At 41.2% G+C, this 20,191-nt stretch overlaps 1 protein-coding gene across 2 annotated transcripts in view; it reads right to left on the reverse strand.

The window, feature by feature from the left end:
* Positions 1-518: 518 nt before the first annotated feature.
* The window catches only part of bcas1 (brain enriched myelin associated protein 1), an 81,349-nt gene continuing 61,676 nt past the window's right edge, over positions 519-20,191 (reverse strand). For both annotated transcript variants that reach the window (XM_078418989.1, XM_078418990.1), the window contains 4 exons: positions 19,645-19,662; positions 19,149-19,325; positions 8,666-8,941; positions 519-3,408 (listed from right to left, as the gene is read on the reverse strand). In XM_078418989.1, the coding sequence (XP_078275115.1) occupies positions 3,334-3,408; positions 8,666-8,941; positions 19,149-19,325; positions 19,645-19,662 (546 nt within the window). In that variant the 3' untranslated portion in view covers positions 519-3,333. The remainder of the gene's footprint in view (positions 3,409-8,665; positions 8,942-19,148; positions 19,326-19,644; positions 19,663-20,191) is intronic.

Below are 20,191 nucleotides of genomic sequence, written 5' to 3' on the forward strand. Positions count from 1 at the left end.
TCCTGGACTTCTTTTCTGGGCTGTGCTGAATTAGCTGACATCAACCAAAGTGCCACTCTTGGTATTGCTTTTTGCCTTGGGGAAGGTTTATATATCGAACAAAATTCCTGATAATCAATTGGAAATCTCTTGGAGAATTGATGAGTTGTGAATCTCCTATTTAAGTAGGTTGCCCACATTCACTGCCGAAGGGCTTAAATGAGGATATGCAGTTTAGATAACATACTAGAATCCAGCAGAGTAAAATACCAGCAAGGGGCTTTTCTTCGACGAGAAAGGGATGTATTCTTCAATGTACATTACACATTAAACCATTGCGCTGTTGATAATATTTTGATTGATATTTAACTGGTTAATTGGTAGTTAATTTACCAAATGTCTGAGGCTACTGCTCAATTTCAACAGCAAGTTGACAAAAAAGAACAGTTTACAGATGTTAGGTGAAATGTAAGATTGATTTTTAAAAAAGGGGCATTTCAATAAACAAAGGAACACCAAAAAGATTTTGAACAGTAAAAATAATTTTAATTGCTTCAAGTAATGAATTGTGGACAAATGAATCAGAAAGAATGCTAGCACACAGCCTGAAAGGAAGTGCCCAAAGGAAAAACAATTCATTATGAGTTGCTGACAATTCCTAGTTCTCTGCATGTTTTAATAGAGTAATTAACACACGATGAAAGCTTTATGCCTTAATTATTTTATGGTAAAATAACATTTTTCTGGTTTTAACTTTCAGCGTTGTTGAACCCTTGTTGTCAGGAACTAATGGAAGACAGTTTTGTTAGCTATGAATAATAACGCATTACAAAAAATGAAATCTGTTTAATGTAATTTAATGTTTTTACACTGCTAATGTGCCATCAAATTTAATTGGCCAAATTATATTTTTAATTCCAAATGTACAGAGCATCAAATTAGCAAGATATTTGCAGATCATTTCAACTGGCATTTAAAGTGTCAGGCACAATTAAATGATTTTTAACATGCCAATGTGGAACTCTTTTCAGACCATTTGAAATAAAATCCCCCAAAAATGAAAAGTTTGAAAAACAAATCAAAAATGGTCTCTTTCCTACAAATCAAGGTTTTGTTGCCCCCTGGTGTACAGAAACAGCCTAAATTATGTTTCTTCAATCTGGGTTTATTGGTTAAACATTTTTAAGAGGTTCAATTCAATTAAATTTAAGGTTTATAACAATTAATAGCAATGTTAGGACTCAATGTAATCCCAACTCTAATCCCCCCATCCTGGTACATGGATTTATTGTTAATACACTCAAATCATCCTTTAACATATAACATATATAGCAAGAATTGCAAAGAAATTCATCCCAAATTGGTAGCGCAGAGTATGGAATAAATTTCAGTGTATTGAATGTTGGAGGCATATTACAGACCACTGACGACAAAGCACATGAGCCGAACACTTAATTCATTGCAGAACCAGAAGTGACTGCATATGTTGGAATCTGGAGCAAAATATAAACTGCTGGAAGAACACGATGGATTAAGCAGCAACTGTGGAGGCAAAGGAGATGGTTGGTGTTTGGGGTCGAGACAGATGCAATAGTGGCATTTAAGAGACTTTTGGATAGGCATATGGATATGCAGGGAATGGAGGAATATGGATTAGGTAGATAAGAGATGGTCTTGGCAATGTATTCAGCACGGACAATGTGGGCCGAAGGGCCTGTTTAGTTTAGTTTAGAGAAACAGTGCAGAAACAGGTTCTTCAGCCCACCGAGCCCGCGCCGACCAGTGATCCCCTGCACATTAACACTACCCTACACACACTAGGGACAATTATACATTTATACCAAACCAATTAGCCTACAAACCTGTACTTCTTTGGAGTGTGGAAGGAAAGCGAAGGTTTTGGAGTAAACCCACACAGGTCACGGGGAGAACGTATAAACTCCATGCAAACAAGTACCCGTAGTCAGGATCGAACCCGGGTCCCGGGTGCTGTAAGGCAGTAGCTCTGCCGCTGCGCCACCGTGCCACCCACTGCTCTATGTTCTTTGTTCTGTGAGACCTGGCATCAGGACCATGAATGTAGAGAGAGAATAGAGAGAAGTGAGGGAGAGGAATGAGACTATGCTGGCAGCTGAAAGGTGGAAGCAGATGAGTGGGTCGGTGACGGTCAAATGGATCCAGGTGGGGGAGGGGAGGGGGAGTGTGGAGACACATAATGATAGGTGGAATCAGATAAAGTTGGCTGTGGGGAGAAAATTAGGCAGATGGAAGGGTTGGGTAGGTGTTTCCATCTATCATCCGCCTACTTCTCGTCTCTTCTTCTCCCTTCCCCTTCTCCATCTGCCCCTCATGCCTAGCTTCACCTGGTTCCACTTATCTGTGAAGTCTGAAGAAGGGCCTAGATCCGAAACGTCACCCATTCCTTCTCTCCAGAGATGCTGCCTGTCCCGCTGAGCTACTCCAGCATTTTGTGTTTATCTTCACTTATCACCTCCTGGTTTCTGTCCCCCACCTCCCACTCACTTCTGTTTACTCGTTATCTTCCCCTTGACTCTCTTGTCCTGATACAGGGTCTTGACCTAAAATATTGACAAGTTCTTTGCCTCCACAGATGCAGCTTGACCCAGTGCGTTATTCTAGCAGTTAATCTTTTTACTTCATTGGGTGTTCCAAGATATCACGTTGATGGCAATAATGATGAACTACTCTTGCTCAACACCGCCGATTTCTGATGGCATTCCGACACGATGAAGTGCAAGTATCTTGAAAAGTGCTTTAAAAAAACAGCATGCTTTCCTGTAAAATCTGATGTTATTATAAAAATAATTAAAACGTAATTACCAATACGATTAGTGCACGGTATGAATTTCAACAGTTATCCAATACTTAGAAAATAATGTCATTTAAATCTATCAATGTAATGTAAAAAGTTCAGATGTTTGCTACAGCATCCTTGAACTGGAAATTAAGTTGGGATGATATTCTTGGGCATGGCCTGACTACATACAGATACAAAAGGGATAATCAGACCTTGTGAATGGTATGTATAGGAAGGAACTGCAGATGCTGGTTTACACCGAAGGTAGACACAAAGTGCTGGAGTAACTCAGCAGGACAGGCAGCATTACTGGAGAGAAGGAATGGGTGACTTTTCGGGTCGATTCCCGTCCTCAGACTGAAGAAAGGTATCGACTCGAAACGTCACCCATCCCTTCTCTCCAGAGATGCTGCCTGTCCCACTGGGTTACTCCAGCATTTTGTGTCTATCTTCAGTGAATGGTATGTGCTTTCACCGAGTATTACAGCCTGTTGCCCAGCTTTCTGGGGCTGACGTGGTGGTGTTGCAGACTGGGATCACTTTGTCTTCCCTGCAGGATGGATAACAACAGGATCTGTCTGAACAGCGGCATCTGCTGTCTTTCTCCCTCCCTGCAAAGCAGAAAAAATTAATTGGAGACTTTAATAATTACAATGGCAGTTTCAGCAATCTTTATACAATTCAATAGTTGATCTGGAAATCACAAGATAAACATTAAACACAATGAGGCCATTTGGCCTGTTTGCACTACACTAGCTCTGTGCAAGAGCAATAATACAACTGGTCCCACCCACTCTTGTATCTCCTTACGACATAGAAAGAGGTTCTATGCTATACGTCACCTGTTGCTTTTCGCCAGAGATGCTGCCTGACCTTAAGAAGTCTGGAGAAGAGTCTCGACCTGAAAAGTCACCCGTTGCTTCTCTCCAGAGACGTTGCCTGTCCCGCTGAGTTACTCCAGCTTTTTGTGTCTATCTGCTGCCTGACCTGCAGGAATGGGGTACTGATTGAGAGTGATCAGCCATGATCGCATTGAATGGCGGTGCTGGCTCGAAGGGCTGAATGGCCTACTCCTGCACCTATTGGCTATTGTTTATTGTCTATTGTTACTGCAGCATTTTGTACCTACCTTCGGCGTAAGCCAGCAGCTGCAGTTCCTGCCTACACAGAAGAGGTCATTTGATCCATGGGGTCCAAGTTGACTCCAACAACAATTCTGTCAATCCATTCCTGCACTTAAACTCCCAGTAACTTAAAAAGACAAAGTGCTGGAGGTCAGGCAGCATCTCTGGAGAACATGGATAGGTGGCGATTCGGGTCGAGACCGTTCTTCAGACTGATCTGATGCCCTGTAGTTTATTCTCTCCCTCATGGATATCAACAAACCCCTGTTGCTATACCAGCGCTAATTTACGGCAGCCAATTAACCTACTAACCATCAATTGTTGATCTGTGGAAGGAACATGAGCACATGGGATAATGTTACAGAGAAAAGAGAGGACATGTAGTTTATAGAACAGAAGTCAAGGTTGAACCTTGGACACTGGAGTTGTGAAGCATCAACACAACCTGCTACCACACTTTGCAGCCCCCTATTCTTCCCCATCTTGTCCCCTTATTCCCTGCACATTCTTTCCTTTCAGATACTTAAGCAAGTCCCTTTTGAAATGCAGCCACTGCTTTTCCCAGTCTGCCTACATGACTATTCCTGGCAGTTAACCATTCCTCAATAACTTTTAATTATTTTGCCATTCACCTTCATTCCATATTTGAGTAGATTTTAGACTTTAGACTTTAGAGATGCAGCCTGGAAATGAGCCCTTCAGTCCGCCAAGTCCACACCAACCAGCGCTCACCCCGTACACTAGCTCTATCTTACATACTAGGAACGATTTATACAAACCGTATAACCTACAAACCCGCACGTCTTTGGAATGTGGGAGGAACCCGGAGCACCCGGAGAAACCCACGCGGTCACTTGGAGAATGTGCAAACTCAGTCAGAATCAAACCCAGGTTTCTGGCGCTGTAAGGCAGCAACTCTACCACTGTGCCATACCATCCAAATGTTAATCTCAGTTGGTTATTCTGTTATTGCACTTTAGTTTTTTTTCACTACTTCAGATTGCACTGCACTTTCTGCTGTTTTGCATTCATTGTTATTATTATTCTTGTATCTATCATTACTCTCTGTTTACTCTCTGAGCATCTCTGAGCATCTCTGAACAAGGAATTACATTGCACTCTGGCATATATGATAATAACCAAACTAAATCTGAATCTGCCACCCAAAACAGACATCTGTCCTCCCTTTGTGGCTAAACCAGTGTTATATAAAGTTTCATCATGACTTCCTTTCTATTATATTTTTTACTCATGGTATTCTGGTGTGAAATATTTATTGCACAGCAAAATAGTTAAATTCAGGCATGCAAGGCTAGGATTAGGAATGGAGGAAGAATGAAAATAAATATGTTATATAAATAAAAGCAGGGATCCGGAATGTTTTTTTAACCACTTTCTCAATCTGACCCGTCTCAGCCTCACTTATCAGAAATTTAACATTATACATTTCCTTCCAATTTTCTCCCCTCCATGCTGAAAGGGACAAATAGGTTGCTTTCCAGCAAGCTTTGGAGGAGCAGAATTCGGCCATTCGGCCCATTAAGTGTACTCTGCCATTCAAATATGGCTGACCTATCTTTCTCTCTGAACCCCATTCTCCTGTCTTCACCCCATAACCGCTGACACCCATACTAATCAAGAATCTATCAATCTCTGCCATAAACATTTCCATTGACTTGGCCTCCACCGCCTTCTGTGACAAGTATACTGTGGTCAGTATTTTGACCACTCGAGTTTACTCATGGGTGACATTGGACACAGATGACCCCTTTAACTGTGGAGTCATTCATGCTTTTTAAAGTAGCAACCACTTTGGCAATTGTGAATAGGTACCTTGCATGACTTTCCTTTGCCTAATGTAGAGGTGCAGGAGTCTTCCATGGTAGTTTTTAATCACTGCCCTGTTTGACATCAGCAAACACAGCAAAGACTTGCTTTTAATTTATTTTACTCTCCATAGTGCAGCTATAGTAGTGATATATTGAACAAAAGAAAAAAAACGCAGCTTTAAACAGAAATTACCCACAGCATTCACCCAAGGTTACTGGACTGTGGAAAATGTAGAACAGTTGGTTCTTTTCAAAGAAAAACAACATTGTTCCAGGAGAAAATCTATTATGAATATTTTAGTTGTATGCCAAACTAACAATTATCCTTGAACCTCACACAAACTGACATTATTTTGTTAATGCGAACATTACAATGAATCATAGCAGACTGTTCAACCATCAAGGTCACCACAGTCCTGCCATGCTGACATCTGCACTTGGATCCTTTAAGCAGCCAGTTGTTCGACAACAATCAGAAGCAAATATCCAGTGGGATTGCCACCACCCTAATTCAGGATGCTGAGGCCAATTGTGGCACCCCTAAACGATCCACAGATGAGATTAACAAAGCTACAAAATCTGGGAATTAAGCCTTCGCAATTGTATTGAGGAGAACAAAAGGAAACAGCACAGCAAAACAACGGACAATATCTTTGATCGGACTTTACTGGCTTTATCTTGCCCTAAACGTTATTCATGTTATTTCCCTTTATAATGTATCTGTGTATCTGTACTCTATGGACAGCTCGATTGTAATCATATATTATCTTTCTGCTGACTGGTTAGCACGCAACAAAAGCTTTTTCCTTTGGTACACGTGACAATAAAATGAACTCAATATGCAGCAGAGCAATAGCCTTGAAAAGAATCGGGATAAGATCTAATTGTTCAATTAGGGCATCTCAGTCATCACATTCCTTAATATTCTCATTGCCAGCGTGGTAATGAATGATAACTCTGCTATCATTTAAGGTTACATCGCTGCTTCTTGTTAAACATCAAAACATGTTTAACTTGTATGAAGGGTAAACAAATGATGTTAGCAGCAAGAATGTGTTTTTTTAAAACTTAATCTGGCTATTTTCTAAAATTAATAAATCGTATGATAAAACTGCCTATTTGAGTTTCCTTGGCTACTAATCAAAAGCTGTAAATACTCATTAGAACCTTCTTCTTGACTAAGGCGTAGAAGTCGTAGAAGAACATTCCCTTATTTCTCGATGATATTTCAGTTCTTCTTTCATTAAGCCTTCATCTCTTGTTTTATCTGGTGTATTTTTTTCCAGATTTTAGACACATATACACAGGGGATTACTACAAAACGTAAGAGGAAAATCTAAACACAGAGCCATCTGTGCTCATTGATCCAGAATGGGAGTTAAACAGCACTTGGTTTATAATGGGAATTGGGGTTATGATCATAGATTATAGTGCATTATATTATTTCGATCTGAACTAGGACTATGAATTATGTACATACGTAATCAGTAATCAGTATTGATTAAATATAGATTTACAATGTTTGGCGTCGACTCTTGGATGAGTAGATTGAAATTTAGTTTAAATTCATTGATAAGAAGTTACTTGCAAGAAAAGGTAGTTTTGTATATTAATCCAACATATTCATCTGTACTGATATGGGAGGCTTTGGCATAGAATTGAAAGCAATTCATGACATTTTACCATGTTTTTTTTCATATGCTCCGTGGCGGAATTTTATTAAAAAATGCTGTTATGAGCATCCTAAAGTTCAGCATATGTGGGTCCTCTTTAGCGATGGTGCTCAACTCACTGAAGCACTGGGCATGCAAAACGTTGACATTGCCTATGATAATCTATGCTACTCAGAGCAGCCCACTGTGTCGACACTGTATACTAAGACTGGCCTTCACTGCTTAGGGGGGGGTCCTGACCCTAGGTGAGCAGCTGATGCATCTCTCTTTTTTCCAGGCAGCTTCTCACTTAAGTATTCCTTCTTATTGATTTCTCCCAATGACCTTTCCCCTTGAAACCAATGGCCTCTAGGCCTTGTTCCCTCCCCGACCATCTCCGCCACACTGACTCTCTTCTCCACCAGCACTGCATGCATTCCCCTGACCAAACCTCGCCCATCTTGCATCTACTCGCTCTGCCCTCTGCTATCCTCTCTCCATAATTTTCTTTCTGCCCAATACTCCCTCATGTCCACCTTTTACTTCTTGCTGGTCCTGAATTCGTCTATCCCATAGTTATGGGCTCTTTTCGCCCACGTTCTCATGGCAGTGCTGGAGTTCCATACTCTGCCATGACAAAAGTCCGTGAATGAAACCTTTGGGAAAGTTTCCTGCACAAGACCTGTTTTATTACAAGCTACATCGTAAGTCTTGTGTGTGATAGATATTTTTGCCTGGGTGCCTCACATAGAGGTGGTATGTTTTCCCACATAGTGCCAGTTTAATACGAGTTACAATCTGTAGGTTATTTGTGTGCTAATTTCCAAGCTTTAGTCCGGTACCACTGTACTGGAGTTAGACAAAGAAAAACTGAATGCATGGGCAGTTCAAAAAGAAAATGTATCTCTTTTTCAAATTGCAACAGGTTGCATTGTTTGCAAGTCTGAGCCCTGACCTTTCATTAAAGCTTAATTTACTCATTTACAAATTCATGAATTTTTCTACAATTATTTTTGGAAGGCCTTACAATTTAGTAAAATATGGCTAGCCCTAAAATTCTTTCATTAGCCCAGCTGGATATATTATATAAATGCAAAATTATTCGAGACTTTGGGAAGGATAACTCAGATCAGAAGCAAACATATCTTTAAAGTTTTACAAAACTAAAATTTCACAAATGAATAACAAATGAGAATTTTTTTCTCAATGTTTAAGTTGAAAAGATTTCAGAGACTTGTTAGATCTGAGCTTCTTTTAACGCACCAACTGCTTTAGGAACATCCCAAATGACTGTTTCCTTTCCAGTCTCTTCTCAGGAGTTTCTTTGATTTTGTTATTACTGCCATTTGGTATCGGCTCTGAAATGGTGCTTGGCTGCTGTGTGGGAGGAAGAGCTTCCAAAGATTTTGTTCTTCGATTTTCCTCCTCTGGAATGGACTTCTTCTGCTTTGAATTGTCTTTGACCTTTTTCGGCAGCTGCAATGAACTTGCTTCTGTTTCAGGTCCCTCCTTTATGGGATCATCTGTCGGGCCTGATTCCTGAAAAGGATGTAGTCATTTTATCAGAACCCGAAGCTGTCACTTGAAAACCTCTTACTATCGATGGATCAATATTACTTTATTTCAGTGTCTGTAAACTGCAGGATGCTGTCAGGTTGCTGATGTTATATCTAAATTGACTGGAGGGAAAGGTGAACTAATGTCAATGTGCAAGAAAAACTGCAGATGCTGGTTTAAATTGAAGATGGACGCGAGATGCTGGAGTAACTCAGCGGGACAGGCGGCATCTCTGGAGGGAAGGAATGGGTGACGTTTCGGGTCGAGACTGAAGAAGGGCCTGAAGAAGGGTCTCGACACGAAACGTCACCCATTCCTTCTCTCCAGAGATGATGCCTGTCCTGCTGAGTTACTCCAGCATTTTGTGTCCAGTTACACTTAGATGGCCCCACAGCCATGCGCATGACCGACACCAGGCTCCCAAAAATGGAGCCTGAATTCTGGGCTCTGTCACAAAAAGAGACTATCTGGCAGGTGAAAAAAATGATTCAAGGATGTGCTAAAATCCTCCTTGGTAAAAAAATGCACCATGCCTCTTGAAATTCTTCGCCCTATGACCGCATAAACTGGAGAAAGAGCATTTGGAACAGTATCCCATGGAGTCCATAGAGAAGCTGAGCAGAAATGGCACATGGGTACACCACCTTAAAACCCATAAAACACGTTATTCTGGATCTTGAGGGACTGGTTGAAAATAAAAAGTAATTGCAAGAAGCAATGTGGCTGGAGATGTGGTGTAGAAATCAAAAGGATTTCTGCAATTCTGGCCTCGAAATAGAGTAGAACTCTGTTAATCCAACAAGCTCGCAACTTTGATGGTACCAGACTGGCAGATTTTCTGCACCATGTTATTCCTTTTAATACATCAAGACATTTTTAATTCAGAGGGGCCTCAACTCGAAACGTTGCCTTTCCAAGTCCTCCAGAGATTCTGCCTGTCCTCCTGAGTTACTCCAGCATTTTAAGTTCTACACAAGATTTCAGCATCTGCAGTTCCTTGTGATAACACTTTGAATTCACCTTCTTAAAGGAACTACATGGTATTAAAAATATGTTTTCCAGCAAACTTGCTATGTTTCGAAAGCTCATGCCAAACAAATTCCCATTGCTTTTCAAGGGACTGCGGGAAATGGGGCTGTTGTAGGGGAAAGAATAGTGAGGGCTCTTTACTAATAAATAGGGATGTGGATTATGCTATTGTGATGATAGGGAACAGCAGACAAAGCCTAAAGGTAGAGGCATGGAATGTAACAGTGACGACACCCAAGTTTCAGGAACTTCATTGATTATGTTATGCTATTATGTTTTACCCATTGTTGTAACAGAAAATTGGATCTACTCTCAGCTATGTAGATAATCATTTTATTCTGTAATCAAAATCTAGTTTGTTACCTAATTAACTTCCATTCTGTAATCAACACCTAGTTTTACTGTTAGTCTAGATTCTGTATCACCTTGTCAGTTTAGTTGAGAGATACAGTGCAGAAACAGGCCATTTGGCCCACCGAGTCCGCGCCGACCATCGATCCCCGCATACTAACACTATCCTACACACACTAAGGACAATTTACAATCTCACCAAGCCAATTAACTTACAAACCTGCACGACATTGGAGTGTGGGAGGAAATCGGAGCTCCCAGGAAAAACCTATGCAGGTCCCGGGGAGAACGTACAATCTTCGTACAGACAAGCACCCGTAGTCAGGATCGAATCTGGGTCTCTGGCGCTGTAAGGCAGCAACTCTACTGCTGTGCCACCGTGCTGCCTTCAGCTGAGAATGTAAAAGCTGTACCCTCAAAAATCATCAGTAAACTTCAATACATTCAAAACTCCGCTGCCCGTCTACTCACCCACACCCCGATCCGTGACCATATCACCCCCGTCCTTTACAAACTCCACTGGCTCCCCATCCCCCAGAGAATCCAGTACAAAATCCTCCTCATGACCTACAAAGCCCTCCATAACCTGGCCCCATCCTACCTGACCGACCTCCTCCACAGGCACACTCCCACCTGCACCCTCCGCTCTGCTGCTGCCAATCTCCTATCCCCCCACATCCGGACCAAACTCAGATCCTGGGGGTACAGGGCTTTCTCCATCGCTGCTCCCACCCTATGGAACTCACTACCCCAAACCGTCAGAGACTCCTCCACACTCACCACATTCAAAACATCACTGAAGTCTCACCTGTTCAGTACTGCCTTCAACCACTGAAGGTCACCTCACCTTCTGTCTCCTTTCTCTGTTCGTTTACTTATTTATCTATTTATTCACTTCCCTATGTTCTCTAAATCCCTGTAAAGCGTCTTTGAGTATATGAAAAGCGCTATATAAATGTAATGCATTATTATTATTATTATTAAAACCGTGCTCAGGAGATCAGCTTTGACTGGTCCCCTGGTGTGCACCAGTTTTAATATATCGCCCCTTACTTCCAACACCATATGGCCTTTCCATTTGCCCCTATAGAGGGCATAAGTTTTAAGGGCATGCAGCCAAGAGGGCCCTAGATAACTTCAAGAGAGTGAGGGAAATGGGATCCTGGTGAGTTAAGACAATGCAGCCAAGGAGGTTCCAGCAGCTTCAAGAGGATGTAGGAAATATCCCCTGGTGAGCAAAATGCTGAGTCTTTGGAATTATCAAAAGTAGAACATTGGATTACCAGATATTTACTTTAGTATGTATTACAAGGGTAGGCAACATCTGAGCAAGTTTGAAACTATTGATCATGCTGGTTGAATACTAATGAGAAAATGGGATTTGAATCCCATTAGTCTTGGTGGAAAGGCAAGGAAGCAGAAAGCAAGTGGAGCAGGTCAGGTTTGTAGTGAGCAAAGACAGAAATGCTGGAAGAAATCTGCCAGTCATGCAACATGTGGAAATAGTTCATGTGTCAGGTCAAAGACCCTTCATTAGAACTCTGGGTCTCCTGACCTGACACGTTAAATGGTTTCTCTTTCCACTGATGATCTTTCCAGCATTTCTGGTTCTGTTTGAGATTCAAGCATCTGCAGTTTTATTTGTTTTCCATGGTTAGCCAGACAAAAGAAAAAGGGTAATATAAACAAAATATTGTATTTAGAATGTAAGATTGGCAACAGGCAGCATGGCTTTTGCATTCATGTATAAGTGTGGAGAGTAATCTGAATAAAATTAGTGTGGTCGAGAAATAAATTGTGTGATCAGGATAGGAGACGAGAGCATTAACAGACTTAACAATGCCTTAGGCTGAGATCTGAGTGGGAGGTGAACGCTGTTGTCACCGAATTTCCAGGAAGACCCGACAGAATAGAACAGAGATTGAAAAATTCATTTGGCTAGAATTTAGGAATAAAAAGGGAACGGTTATTCTGTGGGGAGTTTCTTTTTTGGAGACTGCTAAACAACCTGTGTAAACAAGATCTAATAAAACATTTCAAAATGGAAATAGCAACCATATTTTTGCATCATTTAAAGAGAAATGCATAATTTATTTTGAATGCTAAGAACACACATGCAGACTGATCATATGGACGCTTGCCAGCCCTGGACATTACTACATGTTTATGCCAATTATTAGACATGCTTTTTAAAATACAGTTTGCTGAAAAATCAATTGTTTATTTTTATGTGGAGAATTGCGCTATAATGTGAAAATTAGACCCTTAAGTTCCTCCTAATTCTTAAATGGTTCAGCTGCTTCGCCAGAAATTAAACCTGCTCTTGTTAATCACTGTGGGTGGGAAGTCCTGATCTTATGAAAGCATTGTGGGGCCTGGGTTTTTTGTGTGTTTTTCCAGCCGGGCCATTGATGAGGAGGCTGAAGTGGTGGGGAGCAGCTTTGTGAAGTGGTCAGCACCAAGAAAGCCAGGAAGGTGATGAATGCCGCTGTGAACGAGGGGACAGTGTCAGCCTGAAATGGAAGGAAGCTCAGATGTGAAGTGACTGGAAGGATAAACGTGTAAAGGCCAACTCAGAAAAGAGTGCCAGTGTGAAGTGGAGGGCAGGACTGAAAAGAAATGGCCTTAGTAACCGTGAAGTAGGATCAACAAAGGAAACGCATTACAACAGCCCAACTATTTAGCACCGGGGTAGCAAGAATATATGTTCACATTAGCCTGAAGTTTCTACCACAAGAAATGAACAAAATTGTTCAGTATTTGCCGTTTTGAGTAGTCTCTTGAAACCCTTTCTGTCACAAAATGTTTGTAAATTCCAAAAATACAAATCCTTTACAATTAACAGTAGAAATCTTGCAAATGCCCAGGAAACATTTGATCTTTGAAATTACTATTTGCAGCACAATCATTCCATACACCCCTCATGAGTTCTCATCAGTAAGTATTTAATAATACATACAATTCAGCAGCTGAAGACACCTATTTTAAGATCCTGTTTCATATGGTACTTGGAAAACCATTATCAAGATACATAATAACATTCCTGGCATTAGATTGCAAGATTATATAACTTAGGTACTCCAATGGAAAAGATTCTGGATATATATTAGCCAGCTTTTAAGGAAAACTAGGATAACGTTCTGATTTGGTTTTCTTATGTGTTTATAGAAAAAAACATTGCTTTGTTTTTAACTTTCTGTAGACCGTTTAATTACATTGCAAAAGTGGGGCGAATAAAAAATAGGCTTAATGTAGGGTTACGGTAAATGCAGTTGAATGTCAGCAGGGAGTCAGTGGGCCAAAGGGCCTGTTTAAATGCCATACCTTTCTATGGCTCTACATTTGGTTATGTGAGGTACCACCTCAATCCTAAAACATTACATCATACCACCAGGTGGCGCCAGCAATAGCTGCCTCGCCAACAATCTGCCTGTCCCTTCATTCTTGGTGTTTAATTAGTATGTGTTAAATGTATGTTTTTAGTGTTCTTTAGTTTGTTTTAGTTCAGTTTAGTTTTGAGATACAGTGTGGAAACAAGTCCTTCGGCCCACCAAGTCCACGCCGACCAGCGATCCCCATACACTAACACTATCCTACACACACTAGGGACAATTTACAATATTAACAAGCCAATTAACCTACAAACATGTACATCTTTGGAGTGTGGATGGAAACCAGAGCTCCCAGTGAAAACCCATGCAGGTCATAGGAAGAACGTACCAAGTCCATACAGGCAGCACCCACAGTCAGGATCACACTCGGGTCTCTGGTGCTGTAAAAGGCAGCAACTCTACCACTACACTACCATGGCCGCCCCTTTATTCTTTAATGTTTTTGTGCCAGAAAGAATGTGAAACTATTGCAGATTCTGCATTTGTTCGCTGAATGTTAGTCATTTCTGATCACTGCTATGATACACTTTAATGTTGTATTTGATATATTCCTAAACAACGTTAACAATGTTTTATTGAGCCCATGACTCATACGTGTTTCTAAGAAATAACTATGGCTATCTGCAACTCATTCCTGGTTCCAACCAGTTTTCATTCAATATTTGTTTAACATTCAGCATTTGTGAGAGTAGGACAATTCTCTGCTGACCAGTGGAATTCAATATTTTTTTAATCACATTGCTCCTATTAAAGACTCCTACTAACTAATTCTGAATGAATTTTCAAATGTGCATTTTTTCTACAATTGGTAATTTTGAGATTTTCTTAACAACTCCACAAAGGTTTCCCGAATAGAATCAAAAGCTTTAAAAAGTGATTTGCAGCATGCAAATATTTAATTTCTGTGCGTGAATAAAAAAGTTTTAGTCCATGGGCCAGTTCTTTGTATTTGGCCATAACAGATCTATTATAGACAGCACAATTTGTAAGTGTACTGATAACATGATACAACCAGGCACCCTGGAAATGGCTACAGGAACCATCCTGACAAGTTCACAGTTTAGAAAGATAAAATGGCAGGTGTAATGTAAAGTATAAACGTGTGATTTAAAGCACTTTTGGAGGAAAACAAGAGCCATATTTATAAATCTCATGACCAAATGCAGATGTTGAACAAGAACAAAGAGACCCAATGATTCAGAGAAACAGTTGGTTTAGAGGCTGTTGCATCTTTTAAGGATAGAATGAATGATCATTTAAAACTTGAGAGAAATATAGCAACAAGGAGATAATAAGGCAGTGACATTAGTTTGGGAAAACTCCAGAAAAAATAAAGCACAATGCATTAAATGGCCTCCTTATGTTCCGAAAAATGCCAGTCTTTTATTACTGCTCTAGTTCCCTGTCAGCTTTGTCCATGAGTATGTGCCTCCTGTTTCTGCATTTGAAAAGGAGTCCTGTCAGCATTGCTAATGTATTCTGGCATCCACAGTTAATGTAACTCACCCCAGGAAATGGGACTCTCTTAAAAAGGGGCATCATACTGCAATGTTGAATTCCATATTGTGGACTTAAAATTTCACCTCAAATCAAATTGGGAAAATAAACTACTTAAAGAAAATACATTCCTCTGATCTCTGATAGGTACCTATTTAAAGTTTAGTTTAGAGATACAGCGCGGAAACAGGCCCTTCGGCCAATCCCGTCCGCGCCGACCAGCGATCACCGGACACTGACACTATCCGACACGAGGGACAATTTTTACATTTTTACCGAAACCAATTGACCTACAAACCTATACGTCTTTGGAGTGTGGGAGGACACTGAAGTTCTCTGAGAAAACCCACGCCGGTCACGGGGAGAACGTCCAAACTCCGTACAGACAGCACCCACAGCCAGGATCAAATCCGGGTCTCTGGCGCTGTAAGCACTGTAAGGCAGCAACTCTACTACTGTGCAACTGCGCCGCCCAATTTAGGCCGATGCTTCTTTTGTTGCTACTCTGGTGTTAGTGGTGCATTGAGAAAATAAGAACCAGAAACAGGAATATGCCAATCAATCACTTAAGCCTATTCTTACATTCAATAAGATCATGGCAGAAAACATTTCTTCACACAGAGAGTGGTGAGTCTGTGGAATTCTCTGCCACAGAAGGTAGTTGAGGCCAGTTCATTGGCTATATTTAAGAGGGAGTTAGATGTGGCCCTTGTGGCTAAAGGGATCGAGGGGTATGGAGAGAAGGCAGGTACAGGTTACTGAGCTGGATGATCAGCCATGATCATATTGAATGGCGGTGCAGGCTCGAAGGGCCGAATGGCCTACTCCTGCACCTATTTTCTATGTTTCTATGTTTCTATGTTTCTATGGCAGGTCCAATCTCTACCTCACCACCACTTTCAATTTCACTCTCCCAATCCCTTCACTCCCTTGTAGTTTGAATATCTTTCAATCTCATTTAGATTTTAGAGGTATGGCACAGAAACAGGCCCTGAGGCCCACCAAGTCTGCGCTGACCAGCGATCTGCCATACACTAGCATTATCCTACACACTAGGGTCAATTTACAATTCTACTGAAGCCAATTAAACTCCAAATCTGTACGTCTTTGGGGTGTGGGAGGAAACCGGAGCACCCAGCGAAAACCCACATGGTCACAGGGAGAACGTACAAACTCCATACAGGCAGCACCCATGGTCAGCATCAAACCCGGGTCTCTGGCACCGTAAGGCAGCAAGACTGCTGCTGCGCCACTGTGCTGCCTCATGTTCAATATGTTCAATGGCTCCAGCTTCACAGCTGTCTGGTATAGCGACTTTCAAAGAGTTATGACTCTCTGAGAGAAGAAATTCCAAATCTTTGCTGAAGATTCTGCCTCCAAGATGTAGATACCTTTACAAAGGGCCACACCTCACAGCATTAACTCTGTCAATCCCCACTTTCTCTGAATTGCAAGCCGATCATTCCTTAAACATGAAGACCAAAACTGTACTCCAGGTATGGTTTTGTCAGGGCTCCATAAAGTTGCATCTAAAGTGACAGCACAATGGCGCAGCAGCAGAGTTGCTGCCTTACAGTGCCAGAGTCCCAGGATTGATCCTGTCTTCGGGTGTTGTCACTACTGAGTTTGTAAGTTGTCACTGTGACCGCATGGGTTTTCACCGAAGATAGACACAAAATGCTGAAGTAACTCAGCGGGACAGGCAGCATCTCTGGAGAGAAGGAATAGGTGACCTTTTGGATCGAGACCTTTCTTCAGACCAAGTCAACCCAATAGATGTTGGAAACCACCCATCCATTTTGCCTGTCCTGCTGAGTTACTGCAGCATTTTGTGTCTACTTTCGGTTTAAACCAGCATCTGCAGTTCCATCCTACACATTTCGGCTTCTCTGAAATCTCTGCAAAATGTCTATTTTGAGGAAGTTCTCCTCTCTCTGATGAGAGTTCAGCAACACCCTGTCTCGCTGCTCCCCCTCTGTGATTTCTCTTGCTCTCCGGCTATATCTTGCTTGATCTCCATTCCCTTTGTCCTATTTTCACATCTTACACTTCCTTATCTATGTATCTCCCTCTCTCCTGACATCAGTCTGAAGACATCACTCCCTTGTGTGTGTAGGTTAGTGTTAATGTGCGGGCTTCGCTGGTCGGTGCGAACTCGGTGGGCCATAGGGCCTGTTTCTATGCTGTATCCCTAAAATATATATATATATATTTAAAATTACACATATGCCTTTTTTTTATTACATTCTCCTTTATTGGCATTTTGTTTTCTTGGAATTATTCATTGGACTGTACATGGAGAAGTTAATCCAATCTTGCAATAAAGTAGACACTTCGGGTTGAGACCCTTCTTCAGATTGAGCTGACTCAGTCTGAAGAAAGGTCTCGACCCAAAAGGTCACCTATTCCTTCTCTCCAGAGATGCTGCCTGTCCCGCTGAGTTACTCCAGCATTTTGTGTCTATCTTCGGTGTGAACCAGCATCTGCAGTTCCTTCCTACAAGTCTATTTAGCAAAAAGGCTTAAGGCTTAGGCTCAACTCATTCCCTATTGTGTGTGCTGTGCTGGAACATGGAGCAGGATCTAAACCCAGTCACGTGAAAATTGAAATGGCTTTTTCTCATCCAAATAAATCAGAATTTCCACTCCACAGATGAAAAATGTTTTCCAAATCCTTGTGCCTTTCCAATTCTATTTCACAATATTTAACAAATGACATCTGCAGGAAGATTCTGTAGCCATGGAGAACGTGTGGAGATTTTTAAATTTCATTCTTTAAGCAATGAGGATTAAATACTTTAACTATTAAAATTCAGCTCTCTGCAACACAGAAATAACTGAATTAGACTTTTTATTCTATTTTAAATCTCATCCCAGCAGGCAACATTCTTCTATTGTTATCTGTGGCATTCTCTGCCTATCTGTGGAATTCTCTGCCTCAGAAGGCAGTGCAGGCCAATTCTCTGAATACATTCAAGAGAGAGCTAGATAGAGCTCTTAAGGATAGCGGAGTCACGGGGGTATGGGGAGAAGGCAGGAACGGGGTACTGATTGAGAATAATCAGCCATGATCACATTGAATGGCGGTGCTGGCTTGAAGGGCCAAATGCCCTACTCCTGCACCTTTTGTCTATTGTCTATTGTTATGTACTTCCCAAACTCTCTACCTATTTCCAGGCCAACAGTGTCTACTTTATGTGCAGGAAGGAACTGTTTGATCCGTGTTTGGCCCATATCCCCCTTAAGTCTTATGTGTGGGAAGGAACTGCAGATGCTGGTTCACACCGAAGGTAGACACAAAATGCTGGAGTAACTCAGCGGGACAGGCAGCATCTCTGGAGAGAAGGAATAGGTGGCCTTTTGGGTCGAGACCTTTCTTCAGACTGAGTCAGCTCAATCTGAAGAAGGGTCTCAACCCGAAGTGTCTACTTTATTGCAAGATTGGATTAACTTCTCCATGTACAGTCCAATGAATAATTCCAAGAAAACAAAATGCCAATAAAGGAGAATGTAATTAAAAAAGGCATATGTGTAATTTAAGATATATATATATTTTTAGGGATACAGCATAGAAACAGGCCCTTCGGTCCACCGAGTTCACACCGATCAGCGAAGCCCGCACATTAACACTATCCTACACACACAAGGGACAAATGACACATATACTAAGTCAATTAACCTACAAACATGTACGCTTTTGGAATATGGGAGGAAACTGAAGATCTCGGAGAAAACCCATGCAGTCATGGGGAGAACGTACAAACTCCGTACAGCTAGCACCCGTGGTCGGGATCGAGCCTGGGTCTCTGGCACTGTAAGGCAACAACTCTACCACCGCTCCACCGTGCTGCCCAGAAATCATGAAATCATACATTTTAACTCTCTGCCGCATGGAATGCGTTAGTAAATGTCTGCATTTACCGTCTGTTTGAAGAAGTTGAGAAAGCCCTTCTTGGCTGGTTTAGCTTCATCTTCAGATTTTACTTCCGGCACTGCTTCAGAATCTTTACTTCCCTGTTTTGAAATCTGTTTTTGTGGCTGGGACATGCCTTTTTCTGTTTTCACTTCAGGGGAACAAGCCATGTTTTCTTGTTCAAACTGGATAATAAGTAGAATGTAACTTTTCATGATATTTTCAAAGGTGTGCATTATTATCGACATGCACAATAAAGACATTTAGCAATCTGGCAGTTATTTTACTCAGCCTTCGAAAGACAATAATATGAAGAAAAATTGATGCGACTTCGACCATTATCTATTTCTCATGTGCATAATGACATTTAAATTAAATTTGTGTATAAAACATTCAATGCAACATTCTCAAGAGGTCATTTTGAATGGAGGTTATTTGAATACAAAGTCGGGGAATTGTCATTATATAATTTGCAATTTACCTTACATTCTGAATTGCACTGACCTGTGGTTCCTTGACAGCCTGTTTAAAATTAAAGAACAAACTCAATTAGTTGTTAAACAAGGCTTTCATTGTCAAATATATAACTTTTGTAACGGGGGGAGGAGGAGAACTTCTTCAAAAATAGGCACACTCGAGAAGATTTTGCAGTGGAGCAGTATAATTGTGTACACATCTCCTCAAGGTATTCCCACTCTGAAGAAGTTCTCCTCCTCTCTCTGGCGGGTCTGAAGAAGAGTCCCGACTTGAAACGTCACCCATTACTTCTCTCCAGAGATGCTGCCTCTCCCGCTGAGTTAATCCAGCATTTTGAGTCTGTTTTTTTTAAAAATGTCACATCTGGAAGATGGAATTGTTTCTGAGCACTTAGTGTGGCATGTCATTCACAGTGCCACATAACAGCTTAGTTTCAGTTCCATACTGAGCCGCGTGAGAGAATAGAGAAAAGAGAAACGAAAGACTGAACATTTCAGGTGCAACTTTCCAATTATAATTCAATTATAATCAACATTTATAATTACTCCTCTCCATCACAATGAAGAGGAAATTA

This window comes from Rhinoraja longicauda, chromosome 22 (genome assembly GCF_053455715.1).
Source record: "Rhinoraja longicauda isolate Sanriku21f chromosome 22, sRhiLon1.1, whole genome shotgun sequence".
Classification (NCBI taxonomy): domain Eukaryota; kingdom Metazoa; phylum Chordata; class Chondrichthyes; order Rajiformes; family Arhynchobatidae; genus Rhinoraja; species Rhinoraja longicauda.